Source organism: Notolepis coatsorum, assembly GCF_963971535.1.
Source record: "Notolepis coatsorum genome assembly, chromosome: 6".
NCBI lineage: Eukaryota > Metazoa > Chordata > Actinopteri > Aulopiformes > Paralepididae > Notolepis > Notolepis coatsorum.
In genome coordinates this window covers 182,518,574-182,536,490 of record NC_140170.1, presented here as the reverse complement: position 1 = coordinate 182,536,490, position 17,917 = coordinate 182,518,574, and the positions used below count along the sequence as shown (strand labels likewise).

Below are 17,917 nucleotides of genomic sequence, written 5' to 3'. Positions count from 1 at the left end.
CTGTTGATGTTGAGCACCACACGCATCATTCTGGTGTAGCACCCATCCAAGGACTTCTGCAGGGTGGGCTTCAAGGTCCAGCATTCACTGCCATACAAAAGGACAGACTCAACTGTTGCATGAAAGAAGTTGAGCTTGATTTGACGTTGGAGGTTGGATTTCCACACACTGGTCATGCCGTTCAGAGCCCTCCACGCAAGTGCCTTCCTCACTTTAAGGTCTTGCTCGGACGAGTTGACCCACGAGCCCAGGTATTTGAAATCACCGACTTCCTTTAGAGCAGTACTGACTATTACTACTACTACTATTACTACTACTATACTATTACTACTGCTGCCAGTACTACTACTACTACTACTACTACTACTACTACTACTACTACTACTACTACTACTACTACTACTACTACTACTACTACTACTACTACTACTACTACTACTACTACTACTGTTTCTACTACTAGTACTATTGATATTACTACCGCTGCTACTACTACTACTACTACTACTGCTGCTGCTACTACTACTACTAACGATACTACTACTACTACTACTACTATTACTTGTACTATTACTACTACTACTATTACTACTGCTGCTGCTTCTCCTACTACTACTCCTACTACTCCTACTACTCCTACTACTACTACTACTACTACTACTACTTCTACTACTTCTACTACTACTACTAACATCACTTGAATTCACATTTCTCCTCCAGATGGCTCCTGTAGAGAGGGAGATATGGGAGACAGAGGGAGAGGAGGAGGGGCAGGTTAGTGGCTATGGCCTCTTCCATTCCTCCATCATCATCACCACCACTACTAGTAGTAGTATCACTGCTCCTGCTGGTCCAGATGGAGCCGTTGCTGGGGCCAGCCCCGATCCAGACGCTGATCCTGTGTTGGGACCGGTGAACCACCATGGTGCTGCTCCAGGCCACACAGGTACCCCCCCCCCCCTCCCCCCGCCAGTCTGTCTGCTCTGCTCTTGGATTGGTTGACTTTGGTTATACTTTTAGATAGGCCAGCAATGCCACTCACTCACTCACTCACACACTCATGATGAATTGAAAATGGGGGACCCTGATGTGAACAAGACGAAAGTCTTTCTCTGGTCTGCATCCCCTTAACAATTGTGTGTATTGAGCCGTACTGTATTGTACCCATTCTGCAATCTGTTAACACAATTTTCAATCAATCACTCTTATTTTACATTCACTCTGCCCCTAGTGGCGGCTCCCAGACATGGCACTTTGTGTATGATCAGTTCAATCTGTGCAAGAATCCTTCACATCTACCATACTGTGTCCTTGTTTTTCTTTCTTTCTTTCTTTCTTTCTCTTTCTTTCTTTCTTTCTTTCTTTCTTTCTTTCTTTCTTTCTTTCTTTCTTTCTTTCTTTCTTTCTTTCTTTCTTTCTTTCTTTCTTTCTTTTTTTCTTTCTTTCTTTCTTTCTTTCTCTCATGGTTTCAGGGCTCGGGTCATGCTGTTTTTTTGTGTATACTTCCAGATCAAACCGAGGATGAGGAGGTGGAAGAGGGAGGTGCCAGCCTGACTCACCTGGATATTTTTACCCAGAATCCAACGGTGCCAGAGGCAGGTGTGGCTCCTAGCAGAGAGCCCCTTCAGCCCAGCAGGGAGCAAGAGGAGAAGCCAGAACAGGAAGAGGAAGGTGTGCATGGCTGAATCCCAATGTCCTTGCAGACTGAACCCTCACAGAATTGACTTATGGAGGTCAGAGTTGTCAAGTTAGGCCGCATTCCAAAGATTAAAAAAGGGTCCCTGGCGGCTGGGTGGCGCAGCGGACATTGCGCTCGTCACCAACGCAAGAGACACTGGTATCGAATCCGGCTGTCAGCGTTGCCTCCGGCTTGGCCGGCCGTCATACTGGCTCGATTGGCAGAGTCAGCGGGAGGGAAGCGGGTGGGTGGGTCCGGGTCGTTGTAAACAGCGACTCCTACAGTTCGGTCGGGGCGCCTGCACAGCGAGGGAAGGATCTGGAGGGAGGTAGTGTGACCTTCCACACGTTACACTCCCCCAGTGAGAGTCCGCGCTGCCAGGTGAAAAGAAGCGGTGGGCTGGGTACACATGTGTCGGAGGAAGCATGTGATAGTCTCCGCCCTCCCAGACCAACGGTAGGGGGTAGAGTGCGCAACGACCAGGAAGGGGATTGGGAATTGGCATAACGACTAACATTGGGAGGGGAGAAAAACGGAAAAAATATATAAAAAAAGGGTCCCTACATCCACCCTCCTTCCTCGATTCCTCCATGTTGTGTAAACACACCTGAGCCTGAAGTGTCCTCACTTGTCTCCTCTAGCAGAGCTGGAAATGTTTTTCCAAGATCTCTCTCAGGTTTCTTCTTTGTAAAGCTGGCGCAGCGGACATTGCGCTCGTCACCAACGCAAGAGACACCGGGTTCGACTCCGGCTGTCAGCGTTGCCTCCGGCTTGGCCGGCCGTCATACTAACTCAATTGGCAGAGTTAGCGGGTGGAAGTCGATGGGTGGTAATGTGGACGTTGTGGACAGCGACTCCTACAGGTCGGTTGGGGGACGCCTGCACAGCAGAGACAGGAAATGGTGGGGGTAGTGTGAGCCTCCCACACGTTACACCTCGCCAATGAGAGTCCGTGCTGGCAGGTGAAAAGATGCGACTGGCTGCCTCCTCATGTATCGGAGGGGACACGTGATGCAAGGCTTCTATCCTCCCTACAACCGGCCAGTGGGGGGCATATGCGAGCAACGTTCAACGCAGGGGAGGGGAGAATTGGCACAATGGAATTGGGATGGGAGAAAAATAGAAAAAGTGGATAAAAAAAAAACATCCCCTTCTACTATGTGGAATGAAAACAGTGTGAGACTCAGGCTAAATCACGTCCAGAGCGCTGACGGTCTGTTTTAAATGTTTTTCTGTCTCTGTGTGTATATTTCATCTAATTTAGATCAGACTTGTACTAAAAGGAACAGGATATGGAGCCGTTTTCTTTTTCTTTTAGAATCCCAGACCGATTGGAAGAGGACAGGACGGCTCCTGCCACTCACCACAGAGCCCGCCCCCTCCCCCACCACAGACACCTTCAACATCCTGCCCTGGGATTGGCTAGAAAAAAACACAACCCCGCAATCTGATAGGTCAGAGGTGAGGGGAGGCGGAGTCACAGAGCGCCTCCTACCAAAGGGAAGACCTGACGATACACAGGAGGCACAGCAGGTACACACATATACCGTATACACATACACACACACACACACACACACACACACACACACATAGACACATACACGCACATACACACACACACACACACACACACATAGATAGATACACACATAGTCACATACATATGATACACACACACACATACACATAGATAGACACACACATGGTCACATACACACAGGTACACAAGGTTTATCAGTTGAGAGGATGCAGTGACAATCTCTCCCCTGTAGGTGGTGTGTCTAGACTGGAGTGAGCTGGCTGGGCGGGGCTATGTCATCCTCAACATGACTGACAACCTCAACTGTGTAAGTATCAGGATGTACCATGAACTGTGTAAGTACCAGGATGTACCATGAACTGTGTAAGAACCAGGATGTACCATGAACTGTTTAAGTACCAGGATGTACCAGGATCTGTGTAAGAACCAGGATGTACCATGAACTGTGTAAGTACCAGGATGTACCAGGATCTGTGTAAGTACCAGGATGTACCATGAACTGTTTAAGAACCAGGATGTACCATGAACTGTTTAAGAACCAGGATGTACCATGAACTGTGTAAGTACCAGGATGTACCATGATCTGTGTAAGTACCAGGATGTACCATGAACTGTGTAAGTACCAGGATGTACCAGGATCTGTGTAAGTATCAGGATGTACCATGAACTGTGTAAGTACCAGGATGTACCAGGATCTGTGTAAGTACCAGGATGTACCATGAACTGTTTAAGAACCAGGATGTACCATGAACTGTTTAAGAACCAGGATGTACCATGAACTGTGTAAGTACCAGGATGTACCATGAACTGTGTAAGTACCAGGATGTACCAGGATCTGTGTAAGTACCAGGATGTACCATGAACTGTTTAAGAACCAGGATGTACCATGAACTGTTTAAGAACCAGGATGTACCATGAACTGTGTAAGTACCAGGATGTACCATGATCTGTGTAAGTACCAGGATGTACCATGAACTGTGTAAGTACCAGGATGTACCAGGATCTGTGTAAGTATCAGGATGTACCATGAACTGTGTAAGTACCAGGATGTACCAGGATCTGTGTAAGTACCAGGATGTACCATGAACTGTTTAAGAACCAGGATGTACCATGAACTGTTTAAGAACCAGGATGTACCATGAACTGTGTAAGTACCAGGATGTACCATGAACTGTGTAAGTACCAGGATGTACCAGGGCCATCAGCATCTGACCAGACAATCTGATCACCTTTCTTTGTTCCTGTTCCCCAAGTGCACCCCACTCATATGAATCCAAGCGCTTTGGATCAATTTGTTCCTCACAGTTTTACCCATTCACTGACACATTCACACACCGATGGCGGAGTCAACCATGCAAGGAGCCAACCTGCTCATAAGGAGCAATTGGGGGTGTCTTGCTCAAGGACACTTCGACGCGCTGCCCGGGAGGAGGGGGAATCTAACCCGGGAACCTCTGGATTACCAGACAACTGCGCTACCTCCTGAGCCACTGTCGCCCCCCACATTTGGCAGGGCATCCAGGCCATCACTCGGGCTCGTACCGGTGCTTACAACTCGGGCCGAGCATCGGGAAATATGGAAGAGTATAAGGTAGCAGCTTATATGCTACGCAAGGAGGTACAGGCTGCTAAACGGCGATATGCGAACAAGATGGAGACACAGATGGCACAGAACGACACAAGAGGCTTATGGCGGGGAGTACGAACGATACATAAAGTCAGCCCCCCCCTCAATAGTGAGTGCCGATGCCTCTCTCGCGGATGAACTCAACTCCTTTTACGCCAGGTTTGGAGCGAGCAGTGGCGATGTTAGCTCACTATTAGCTCGGGGGGGACACACACTCTCTCATTGACGGAACACAGCGTGAGATTATTGTTCAAGGGTATAAATACTCAGAAAGTGGCTGGCCCAGATGGGATAACAGGACGAATACTTAAGTCCTGTGCAAACCAGCTGGCCCCAGTATTTACATCCATATTCAATAAATCCCTGGCTGAGTCCGTGGTCCCTGCCTGCTTCAAAATGTCAACCATAATCCCTGTGCCAAAAAACTCCTCTCCAACAGGCCTCAATGACTACAGACCGGTGGCACTCACCTCTGTGGTCATGAAATGCTTTGAGAGGCTGGTCAAGGATTACATCTGTGCCTCCCTCCCTAGTAACATGGACCCACTGCAGTTTGCATACAGGGCAAACAGGTCCACTGACGATGCGGTCTCCCAAGTACTACACAACACCCTTTCTCACCTTGACAGTCAGAAGGGGGGCTATGTGAGATTGCTGTTCATTGACTATAGTTCAGCTTTCAACACCATAGTCCCCACCAGACTGGTTGACAAGCTGATCGATCTGGGTTTGAGCTCCGCCATGAGCGCCTGGATCCTGGACTTTCTAAGTGACAGGCCGCAGGCGGTCAGGGTGGGGGGGTCATACCTAGGGGTGGGAATCACCAGTTTCATCATGATACGATACGATATCGATTATTTGGACAACGATACAATATTTGCCGATATCACAAAGTCTCTCACGATACAATACGATACGATTAGATTCAGGTGCCTGCGATCGATATGAGATGATATCATATGCCCATTTAACACAATCAGTAACATTTAGATCAACAAAAAAAAGGTAATGAAAATATCATTTGACATTTGTATTTTTGAGCTCTTCCAGACATTTAAAGGAAAATCAATCTATTGTTTTTAATACAAATAGACCTCCTGTTCACTGTAAAGTGCCACGTTTTTATATATTGAGCTTTAAACTTTAAGCTACATTTTTTGGAACTCAAAACTCACAACCTCCCTCTCCCAAACCGTTCCTACAACAATTTGTTGATGTTGCATGATCATGTATACGCCTACATTTATTATGTATTATATTGTTTATGTTTAAATAACATTTAAACATCAAACTCCTCTGACCTCATCTGGTCTTTCCAAAGACGCGCGCACACACACACACACAGAAAGGGAGAATGCTATGCTGTAACATCTACACACACGGAGCTACTGCTGTTGTTCTTGGGCGGATATGAGACTCGCCACAGGATTTTCAAAATAAGAGTATCGATATGAATCGATCTTATTACATTGCATCGATCCGATTCGATTGTTGATAATTACATCGATGTATCGATCTGGATCGATGTATCGTCCCACCCCTAGTCATACCTCCAGCAAAATCACCCTGAGTATCGGGTCCCCCCAGCGCTGTGTTCGGAGGCCCCTGCTGTACTCACTGTACACACATGACTGTGTGGCCAGGTTCAGCTCCAACTCCATAGTGAAGTTTGCGGACGACACGTGGTGGTGGGGCTGATCTCTAACAATGACGAGAAGGCCTATCGGGAGGAGGTTGATGAACTGGCACGCTGGTGCCGGGATAACAGCCTACTCCTGAACATTGGTAAAACCAAAGAGCTGATCGTGGATTTTAGGAGAATACAGCAGGGGACACACACGCCGTTGTGGATAAAAAGGGGCTATCGTGGACAGGGTGAGCAGTTTCAAGTACCTGGGAGGCCACATCACAGAGGACCTGATATGGTCTACACACATAGATTCTGTGGTGAAAAAGGCGAAACAGCGCCTATATCACCTGAGACAGCTAAGGAAGTTCAGAGTATCGGGGAAGATACTCCACTCCTTCTACTCCGGGGCTGTAGAGAGCATTCTGACTGGAAACATCACTGCCTGGTTTGGAATTAGCACGGCACAGGACAGGAAGGCACTCCAGATAGTGGTGCGCTCAGCTGAGCGTACTACGTGTATTGCACTACCACCCCTGCAGGACTTATATAACAGGAGGTGCAAATCCAGAGCCTGCAGAATTATGAAAGACCCTCACCACCCCAACAACAGCCTGTTTAAGCTGCTGCGGTCAGGCAAGCGCCTACGGTCACACGCTGCAAGAATTTTATTTTATTTTATTACGGATCCCCATTAGCTGGTGCCATGGCAACCAGCTAGTCTTCCTGGGGTCCACACAAAAAAACATACAAAAACAATTATTATTGCAAAACAGAATTATTAAAAGTCAGTACTCAACACACAATGCACAATGAAACTAACAATTAAGATGGCAAAAATGACATGCAAGCAAAGAAACAGAAAACAAAAAAACAAAACAAAATACTTTACAGTGTTAAATTTAAGATTTAAGATTGTTTTTAAAAGTCAATCTTTTTAAGAATGGCTTTCAGAATGCTCATCAATGTTACTAAAACATCAATTTCACCATACCTTTAAAAAGAAGTAAACAGAAGAAGTTTTGGATAACATGGCTGCAGCTACACTCATGCATGACATATATTAATTTCCTTCCGGATTATGGCTCCTTTAAGTTTCTTTTTGAAACTGTCCTTGTTTTCCATCCCTATAATATGTAATGGGATCCTATTCCAGTATGTTATGGCTCTATACATTGCCGTTTTCTTTAGAGCGTTGGTTCTAGGCAGAGGGTAGGATGAAGCGACTACTTGAAGCATGTCTGGTATTATGGTCATGTCTATCATTGGTGGATAAAAGCATAGAATACAATTGAGTGGTTTTACCCAAGGTACAAATGTTCAAGTTTCAAGTTCAAGTTTCTTTAATAGTTGTCATACAGAAGTACAGAATACTTTTATACAAAATGCTTCTTTCTGTTACGCTCCAGAGACTGTGCTAGACAAAAGATAAGTATGAAATAAAATAGTATAGCATGTAAAAATAGAAGTAAAAATAGAAGTCACGTACGTAGACACAGTGTTCAGTATATACATACAATGTTCGATGCAGAATAGAAGTAACTGAGTTAACATACAATATACAATATACAATATACTATGCAATGTTCTTTAAAAACCTAATCAAACTGCATGCTAGTCTCTCCTCCACCCTCATCCACGACAGTCTAGCATGCATTCCCTCCACACTATTCCTTATAGAGCAGTGAAGAGTGAGTCTGGCAGCTCTATTTTGAGTGAGCTGGAGTTTACTAAGCTCATGCTTTGACGCGCTAGACCAAATTGCTGGGCAGTAGTCAAGATGGGACAAGACTAAAGACAATACTACCATTTTAATTGTTGTATTCGTTAGGAGGTAAGCATTTATTCTTATTATGGAGATGTTTCTACTCATCCTGGTAACCATGTTATTAATCTGGGTAGACCAAAGTAGTGCCTCGTCAATAGTTACACCCAACAATTTGGCCTCCTTCACTTGTTCAATACCAGCGTCTTGTAATGAGAGACTCAGTCTATGCTCCGACCTTAAGGCATATTTAGAGCCGAGTATAAGACATTTTGTTTTTGCTACATTTAATTTTAGTCTGTTTTCAGTTATCAAATTCGAAATCATAAATAATTCACTCTGAAGTATCTTATTCACTTGTTCTGTGCTCTCAGCGGATGCATATATAGTTGTATCATCAGCATTAATCGCTGTACCTGCACTTTCCAATACATAAGGCATATCATTTACAAATATAGAGTAAAGGAGGGGTCCAAGACAACTTCCTTGGGGAATACCACACTGGAGTGTTACCATATTTGACATGGAACCATTAAATATAACACATTGTTGTCTATTAGACAAGTAGCTTCTCATCCATTCCATGGCAGTGTCTTCAAACCCATGTGTGTAATTTCAATAATAATAGGTCATGATCTATGATGTCGAAAGCCACACTGAAATCCAAGAGCACTGTACCCACAACTAACTTCCTATCGATCAGTTGTAGCCAGCTATCTGTAAGAGATGTTAAAGCAGTTCCTGTAGAGTATCCTACTTTGTATGCATGCTGGAAATCAGAATTAATGTTGTTTTCATTTAAATACTTTTGAATCTTCTTGAACACAATTCCTTCCAATAACTTACCTATTACTGGTAAAATACTAATGGGCCTACTGTTTGAACCTGTAAATGGCTCTTTACAGTTCTTTGGTAGTGGAGTTACTTTGGCTATTTTCCAAGGGTGAGGAAAGACCCTCTCTTCAAAACACAAATTAAATATATGTGATAGTGGCTTAGCCACACATTTTGCAGACATTTGTAGCAGTTTTCCATTCAGATTATCAACACTGCACGGTTTATCTGGTTTAAGTGCTAGGAGGAGCTTTTCAATATCATTTGGACTTGTGCTCCTGAATTTAAATCGACATTTCTTGTCATACATAATATGTTTTTTAATTACAGAGTCTGACAGCTTACCACTCATTGACAACATTTGATTTCTAATTGTGTTTACCTTGGAAACAAAGTAGTTGTTGAAATGGGTTGCAATGTCAAATGGTTTAGTGATGAATAATACCATCTGACTCAATAAATGATGGCGTTTTGCCCATTTTATTTCTACCCATAGCTTCATTCAATGTTTTCCATAGTCTCTTACTATTCCCTTTACACTCCTCCAATCTGGTTTGATAATAATGTTTTTTCTTCTGCCTATTCATTTTGGTTATTTTGTTTCTCAATGAGCGGTAAGCAAGAACAGAGAGACTCCGACTCAGCTTCTTCCCCCAGGCCATCAGAACACTGAACACTGAACTCTCCACTCACAAATACACATGAGCACACACACACACACACCACTCATGCGGCAACCGCTAAAACAATCACTTTAAACAAAATGTCACTTTAAAAAATAGAATCTTTAGAAACACTTTAAAAGAAGGAGGTACTGTATAGTTTAGATACATTAAGAGTTAACATTGTAAATTGTATATTGCATAGTAGTGTATATAAGAACCAGTTTCTTAGGAACCTAGCATGTATTTTCTTTTACCATGCATATCTTATTCTTGATTCTTGATTCTTGAATCACAGACTAGAAACCCACCAACAACTCTCCCCCAACCACTGACCCCTCCCTCCCTCCCTCCCTCCCTCCCTCCCTCCCTCCCTCCCTCCCTCCCTCCCTCCCTGATGTGTGTGTCTGTAGGAGGAGTTTCGCGCGGAGAGAGGCGTGCGGCTGTTGGCGATTTTAGAGCGGGTCTTTGCAAGGAGGATGAACAGCCCTGAAGGATCATGGGTACTTTACCTCAGCAAGCCCACGCACCATCAGCACCAGCTACTGATGAACGTGGCCTCTGAGCATGGTACTGTACACGCTCACACAATCAACGTTATTTTGATATTTCATTCTGTGTCAGGGTTCCATTCAAAAAAATTGGTGCCAGTCTCCGTGTCCTGGAAGATTTCAATCTCCCGGACAAATGGGAGAAATTCCGGTCAGAGTTTATTGAGCTTAAAAACAATTGATAGGCAGGCTATATAAAGAATGACATCATCAAGGCATGTAGATTTATAATATTTTAATTGAACATTATATTCCAAATAAAATAAGTCCCGTCGATAGACTCAGATTTAAATATGTCGGACTTCAACAGATTTTCCCGGTAAAAAAACGGTAATTACCGGATAACGTAAACCCTGTTCTGTGTGTGTGTGTGTGTGTTGTTTTCATGTTATTGTATTGTTTTTGGCTTGTATGTGTCACACTGCTTAACTGAATAATTGACTGAATAAATCTAATTATTTGGTCCATGTGTGTGTTCCAGGGGTGATTGACACCAAGGACGTCCTGGCAATGCTGGGAGAGATCAGGAGAGGTTTACACGAGGTAGGCTGGTCTACAGGTTTATCTGCATTCTCTGTTAGAGCCACGCAGTACTGGAACACTATGCCTACACATATCCGGACATGTAACACGCTTGAACAATTAAAAAAAATATATTATTATTTTTTTTTAACACTGTAAATTTATTAAGGGACTACAGATGAAATCTAGCCTTCTGGCTAATTCTGGCGTATTTACATTTTTAATGTTGATTAATATGCACTGTCCCTTTTGCAAATAAACTTAACGTGCGTGCGTGCGTGTGTGTGCGTCTGTCTGTGTGTACGTGTGTGTGTGTGTATCTCCAGGTGGGCGTTCTGAACTACAGTGGCGCCAGCTTCTGCCAGGCGCTGCCCAGTCAGACCCGTAGTGACTACAGGAAGCTCTTCGTCGTGCTCGTCATCATCGGCTCTGTCTGCATGGTCATCATCACATCAGGTCTCATCTATATCTGCTGGCAGAGGAGACTGCCCAACACCAAGACTATGGTATGTGCACACACTAGGGCTGACCCCGATTGGTGGAATAGTCGACTAATCGATCGAAAGGAGCCGTAGTCGGCTGCCAACCTCTTAGTCGAATGCAAAAAAAAATTTAATAAACATTTACATATTCTTTTTGTCATTCTTTCCAAAAGCAAAGAGGCCTAGAAGCGTGGCTAACGCTAATGGCGCACATACCAGCGAGGCTAACTGCCTAAGAAATCAGGCACATAGGCACTGAAAGAGGATTTCACACACTAGACAAGATGTATCCATCAGTGGACCAATTGCGTGCTTTCGCAGAGGACAAGAAGCCTTCAGTCGACTCCTTCAGACATTATTATTATTTTATTTTTTACTACCAGTCGACTATCGGCAAATTTCGACCAATCAAAGTCGACAATACAAATCCTTAGTCGGGGACAGGCCTAGCACACACACATGCAAGCGCGCGCGCACACACACGCACACACACACACACACACACACACACATAAATCAAGTTTTGATTGAGATTAGATTAAAATGTATTGTCATTATACAGCACAAGTACAGTACAACGAAAGGACCTTTGGCATCCAGCCAGAGTGCAAATGTAACAGTAAAATGCAACAGCAATATACAATGTACAAGTGATTAAACTGGGTATAAAATATATAAATTAGTACTACTGAGTGTAGTACAACTACATAACTCAGATGTATGCACAGAGTTGTAATATTGATATGTACAGTGATACAGGTATGAAGACACTATATGGTAGTAAGTCACACTGGCCAGCAGCGTAACTAGTAAAGGTAGGCAAAGGATATGTACAGATATAGATACAGTATAGTATCTACAGATATGTAAAATGATTATATGCAGGTATGTACAGACAGATGTGGATATATATATATATATATATATATATATATATATATATATATATATATTAGGGATGGCCGATATTATCGGCCGATATCGGCAGTAAAATGTGATATCGAAAAATATCGGTATCGGTAAAAAAAATTTAAAAAACAATAACAATATTGCATCCAGTGAAATTATTAGTTACCTGAAATTATTCCGTTTTTTTGGGGGGGAAACCCTGCATATATCGGTATCGGTTGATATCGGTTGATATCGGTATCGGAAATTAAGAGTTGGACAATATCGGAATATCGGTATCGGTAAAAAAGCCAATATCGAGCATCCCTAATATATATATATATATATATATATATATATATATATATATATATATACGGTAGAATAAATATATAAGTACGGTATATACAGCATTATTGTACATGCTATTATACAGAGTTATGTGGGTTATATGCAGGTGTATAAACCAATCATTTGAGCGGATAAGGTCCGTGATATATATCGTGGCAATTTTCCATCAATGGCCTTAAAAATAAACTGATACCGATGCCTTGTTCACCTCTCTGGTGAAGAAGACTAATGTATAATGTTAGTTGTTCAACCCAGAAGTTCATGGCGGGAACAGCTTTACATCACCTCTCACTGTGGTCATCTCCTTCCCAGTCGCGCGCAGAGGAGCTCCATTTTGTGGAGACTGGTTGTCATGACAACCCCACCTTGGACGTGTCCAACGACGCCCCGCCTGAGATGCAGGAGAAGAAGCCCAGCACCAATGGGGTTGCGGGAGGCGGGGCTGGAGGCGGGAGGGTGGACGCCAACAGGGAGGATGGCAGCCACTGGCAGGTGATTGGATGGACGGATGGATGGATGGATGGATGGATGGATGGATGGATGGATGGATAGATGGATGGATGGATGGATGGATGGATGGAGGATGAATGGATGGATGGATGGATGGATGAATGAATAGAAAAATGGACGGATGATGGGTGGATGGATTTATGGATGAATAGTCTAAGGAGTTAATTTAACCCTGAAGAACCATATAAGTCAATTTTGAAAATGTTCTGGGCAGCCCCTGTATTTGCATTTAATCTAAATCACTTGGATTGTGAACGTGATATATCAGAAGAAACTACTCAACCTCGACTGTCTTTAACTGTGAATGAACACAACACTCTAACTTACCATCTTTAGATAATAAAGTACTCAACCTCTACTGTCTTTAACTATGAATTAACACAACATTCTAACTTACCATCTTTAGATAATAAAGTACTCAACATCTACTGTCTTTAACTATGAATTAACACAAGATTCTAACTTACCATCTTTAGATAATAAAGTACTCAACCTCTACTGTCCTTAACTGTGAATGAACACAACACTCTAACTTACCATCTTTAGATAATAAAGTACTCAACCTCTACTGTCTTTAGAATGAACACAACATTCTAACTTACCATCTTTAGATAATAAAGTACTCAACCTCTACTGTCTTTAGAATGAACACAACATTCTAACTTACCATCTTTAGATAATAAAGTACTCAACCTCTACTGTCTTTAACTGTGAATGAACACAACATTCTAACTTACCATCTTGAAAACGTTGTTCCTCTGAAAACATATATGGTTCTTTGTCTGATAGAAATGACTCCAGAGTGAAACAGGATATAACTTTAGCCTTAACATGACAGGTATCATCTAACACTAACATGACAGGTATCATCTAACACTAACATGACAGATACCATCTAACACTAACATGACAGGTATCATCTAACACTAACATGACAGGTATCATCTAACACTAACATGACAGATACCATCTAACACTAACATGACAGGTATCATCTAACACTAACATGACAGGTATCATCTAACACTAACATGACAGGTATCATCTAACACTAACATGACATGTATCATCTAACACTAACATGACAGATACCATCTAACACTAACATGACAGATACCATCTAACACTAACATGACAGATACCATCTAACACTAACATGACAGATACCATCTAACACTAACATGACAGGTATCATCTAACACCAACATGACAGATACCATCTAACACTAATCTAACACTAACATGACAGATACCATCTAACACTAACATGACAGATACCATCTAACACTAATCTAACACTAACATGACAGATACCATCTAACACTAACATGACAGATACCATCTAACACTAATCTAACACTAACATGACAGATACCATCTAACACTAACATGACAGATACCATCTCTAACACTAACATGAGAGATACCATCTAACACTAACATGACAGATACCATCTAACACTAACATGACAGATACCATCTAACCTGAACAACCCTACTCTTCATCCTCCCCAGGTGTATGTGAACCAAGCAGGATGTGAAGAGGAGGAGGAAGAGGAGCAGGACACTCATCTCTGACGGATGACAAGGAACAGAAAGAAAGTGAAAGAGGAAAATGATGGACATCTTTGATGGATGGCTGGATGAGAGGAGAGGAGAGGAGGAGGAGAGAAGAGGAGGGGGAGGGATGAAGACGTCATCAACGGAGAGAGGAGAGAGAGAGAACGACAGATGAGAGGAGAAGAGGAGTGGTGAGGGATCTGATGGACAGAAGAGAGGAGGAAGAGAAACAAGGGAAGAAGAGAAAAGAGTGACATGATGGAGGAGAGAGAGAGGCAGAGAGAGGAGGAGAGAGGAGGAGAGAGGCAGAGAGAGGCGGAGAGAGGAGGAGAGAGGCGGAGAGAGGCAGAGAGAGGAGGAGAGAGGAGGAGAGAGGCGGAGAGAGGAGGAGAGAGGCGGAGAGAGGAGGAGAGAGGCGGATAAGGAGGTTAAGGGAGTTAGTTCCAGGCCCCCAACTTAAACCAAACTTCAATTTCTATAGCACATTTACAAACATCAAAAGAAGATCAGTCGTAATAAAATAAGAGTAAAAGAGAGAATTCCTGCATATTTCACCAGGTTAGTAGGCTGTCAGAGAACTCGTGTCATAATGTCAGCTGCCACAGTCAAACGTTTGATCTCTTAATATGAGTAAAATGTTTGATCTCTTAATACAAGTAAAACATTTGACTTCTTAATACAAGTAAAATGTTTGATCTCTTAATACAAGTAAAACATTTGATCTCTTAATACAAGTAAAACATTTGATCTCTTAATACAAGTAAAACATTTGATATCTTAATACAAGCAAAACATTTGATCTCTTAATACAAGTAAACATTTTGATATCTTAATACAAGTCAAATGTTTTATCTCTTAATAATACCAGTAAAACGTTTGATCTCTAAATACCAGTAAAACATTAGATCTCTTAATACAAGTAAAACGTTTCATATCTTAATACAAGAAAAACGTTTGATCTCTTAATACCAGTCAAAACATTTGATATCTTAATACAAGCAAGAGATAAAAACTTTATACAAGGAGCTAAAAACCTCTCTGGACTGACTTCATGCTCGATACTGAAGCTGTCAGACCCCAGACGTCTGACTCTCTGAAGGCCTGCGGGCCGCTGTGAGGGGAGGCGGGACTCTGTCAAACTCCCAGGAAATTAGTTTCCAAATAGAATGGGAGTTTTACAGCCTTAGTATAAGAATGTCTTGTTTTACGGACCTTTTCCGCTGGTGATTTATTGAAACAAGGGACGGTGAACGCTTTGGTAAGTTGTAGCTTTCTGTCGAGATTGACGTAAAAAATCGAATTAAATCTACAGCTTATAAAAACCACCGATTCGACGTCGCTGCTCATCCCTCTTTGCTCCTCTGGACAGGAAGTTCATCATCAAACAGGAAGTCGGTCTGACGGGTTTTGGAAAACGGGTTGGAAAACGGGTTGGAATCTTGAAATGCTGCATCATGGCCAATGTAATACAGATAATATGTACCTTTTTGCTTGTAGGAATGGTCCTATCTGAGGATGTTTGCTGCCCAATCTACATGCTATGTGATGCTACAGTTTATCTGCCGCTCAGCTAATGTGCTTCTATAGTGTGGGAATGGCTGCTGTATTAACCCAATAAGCTCCTCATCCGAGTCGTCAATGTAACCAATGTGCTTACGGCTTCAGCTGCTACCGGGACACGCCTCCAGGAACTGAAGGTGAAGAGAGACGAGGGACTTTATTATTCAGGCAACGCAAGTGAGCAATATTGCTTTCAACTTGAATAGGAATTGGCGAACGCAAGAAACTCAACGTGGAGATTATAGAGGGATCAGGAGAATAGTGGAATCTGATTGGTCACAACCTCCACATCCCCCAGACTGCTGCTATTGGAGGAGATACCACCCCCCCCCCCCCCCCCCCTCATATCTCAGACTGCTGCTATTGGAGGAGATACCACCCCCCCCCCATATCTCATCATTGGGGTATAACACGTGCACAGTTCAAACACCCCACTAGCGCGTTCTGAGCACGTGCCGTACCCACCGTCTCACACCGGGGTGACTTCCTGGTGTCTCAGCCTCCAGTGTAGCAGCCTCGCTGTCTGTGTTGGCAGCGCTTTGAACTGGATTCTGGGTTCTGTGATTCGAGCTGCTTTGAATGACGCTACAAAGAGAGAGTGATGAAACAAACATGTGATGGTGTGGACAATATGTTATATATGATCTAAGGGTGTTATAACACTATGATCTGAGGGTGTTATAACACTATGATCTGAGGGTGTTATAACACTATGATCTAAGGGTGTTATAACACTATGACGAGGTTAGTGATTAAACTTAACTAGACGAGGTTAGTGGTTAAACTTAACTAGACGAGGTTAGTGGTTAAACTTAACTAGACGAGGTTAGTGATTCAACTTTACAATACATCATCTGACCATCTCTAGTATAATATACAGTAAAATACACCACCTCTAGTATAATATACAGTACAATACACCACCTCTAGTATAATATACAGTACAATACACCATCTAGTATAATATACAGTACAATACACCATCTAGTATAATATACAGTACAATACACCATCTAGTATAATATACAGTACAATACACCATCTAGTATAATATACAGTACAATACACCATCTAGTATAATATACAGTACAATACACCATCTCTAGTATAATATACAGTACAATACACCACCTCTAGTATAATATACAGTACAATACACCATCTAGTATAATATACAGTACAATACACCATCTAGTATAATATACAGTACAATACACCATCTAGTATAATATACAGTACAATACACCATCTAGTATAATATACAGTACAATACACCATCTAGTATAATATACAGTACAATACACCATCTCTAGTATAATATACAGTACAATACACCACCTCTAGTATAATATACAGTACAATACACCATCTCTAGTATAATATACAGTACAATACACCATCTAGTATAATATACAGTACAATACACCACCTCTAGTATAATATACAGTACAATACACCACCTCTAGTATAATATACAGTACAATACACCACCTATAGTATAATATACAGTACAATACACCACCTCTAGTATAATATACAGTACAATACACCACCTATAGTATAATATACAGTACAATACACCACCTCTAGTATAATATACAGTACAATACACCACCTCTAGTATAACATACAGTACAATACACCACCTCTAGTATAATATACAGTACAATACACCACCTCTAGTATAACATACAGTACAATACACCACCTCTAGTATAACACAGTACAATACACCACCTATAGTATAATATACAGTA

The 17,917-nt window shown here is 42.3% G+C and overlaps 1 protein-coding gene across 1 annotated transcript in view; it reads left to right on the top strand.

Moving 5' to 3' along the window:
- Positions 1-14,618, top strand: part of LOC311229866 (uncharacterized protein) — a gene marked incomplete at both ends in the record, with an annotated part of 54,983 nt that extends 40,365 nt beyond the window's left edge. The window contains 9 exons of the mRNA XM_084315937.1: positions 721-946; positions 1,510-1,671; positions 2,997-3,211; positions 3,454-3,528; positions 10,150-10,306; positions 10,769-10,830; positions 11,136-11,315; positions 12,843-13,022; positions 14,556-14,618. Of these exons, the coding sequence (XP_084172063.1) occupies positions 721-946; positions 1,510-1,671; positions 2,997-3,211; positions 3,454-3,528; positions 10,150-10,306; positions 10,769-10,830; positions 11,136-11,315; positions 12,843-13,022; positions 14,556-14,618 (1,320 nt within the window). The remainder of the gene's footprint in view (positions 1-720; positions 947-1,509; positions 1,672-2,996; positions 3,212-3,453; positions 3,529-10,149; positions 10,307-10,768; positions 10,831-11,135; positions 11,316-12,842; positions 13,023-14,555) is intronic.
- Positions 14,619-17,917: the final 3,299 nt, after the last annotated feature.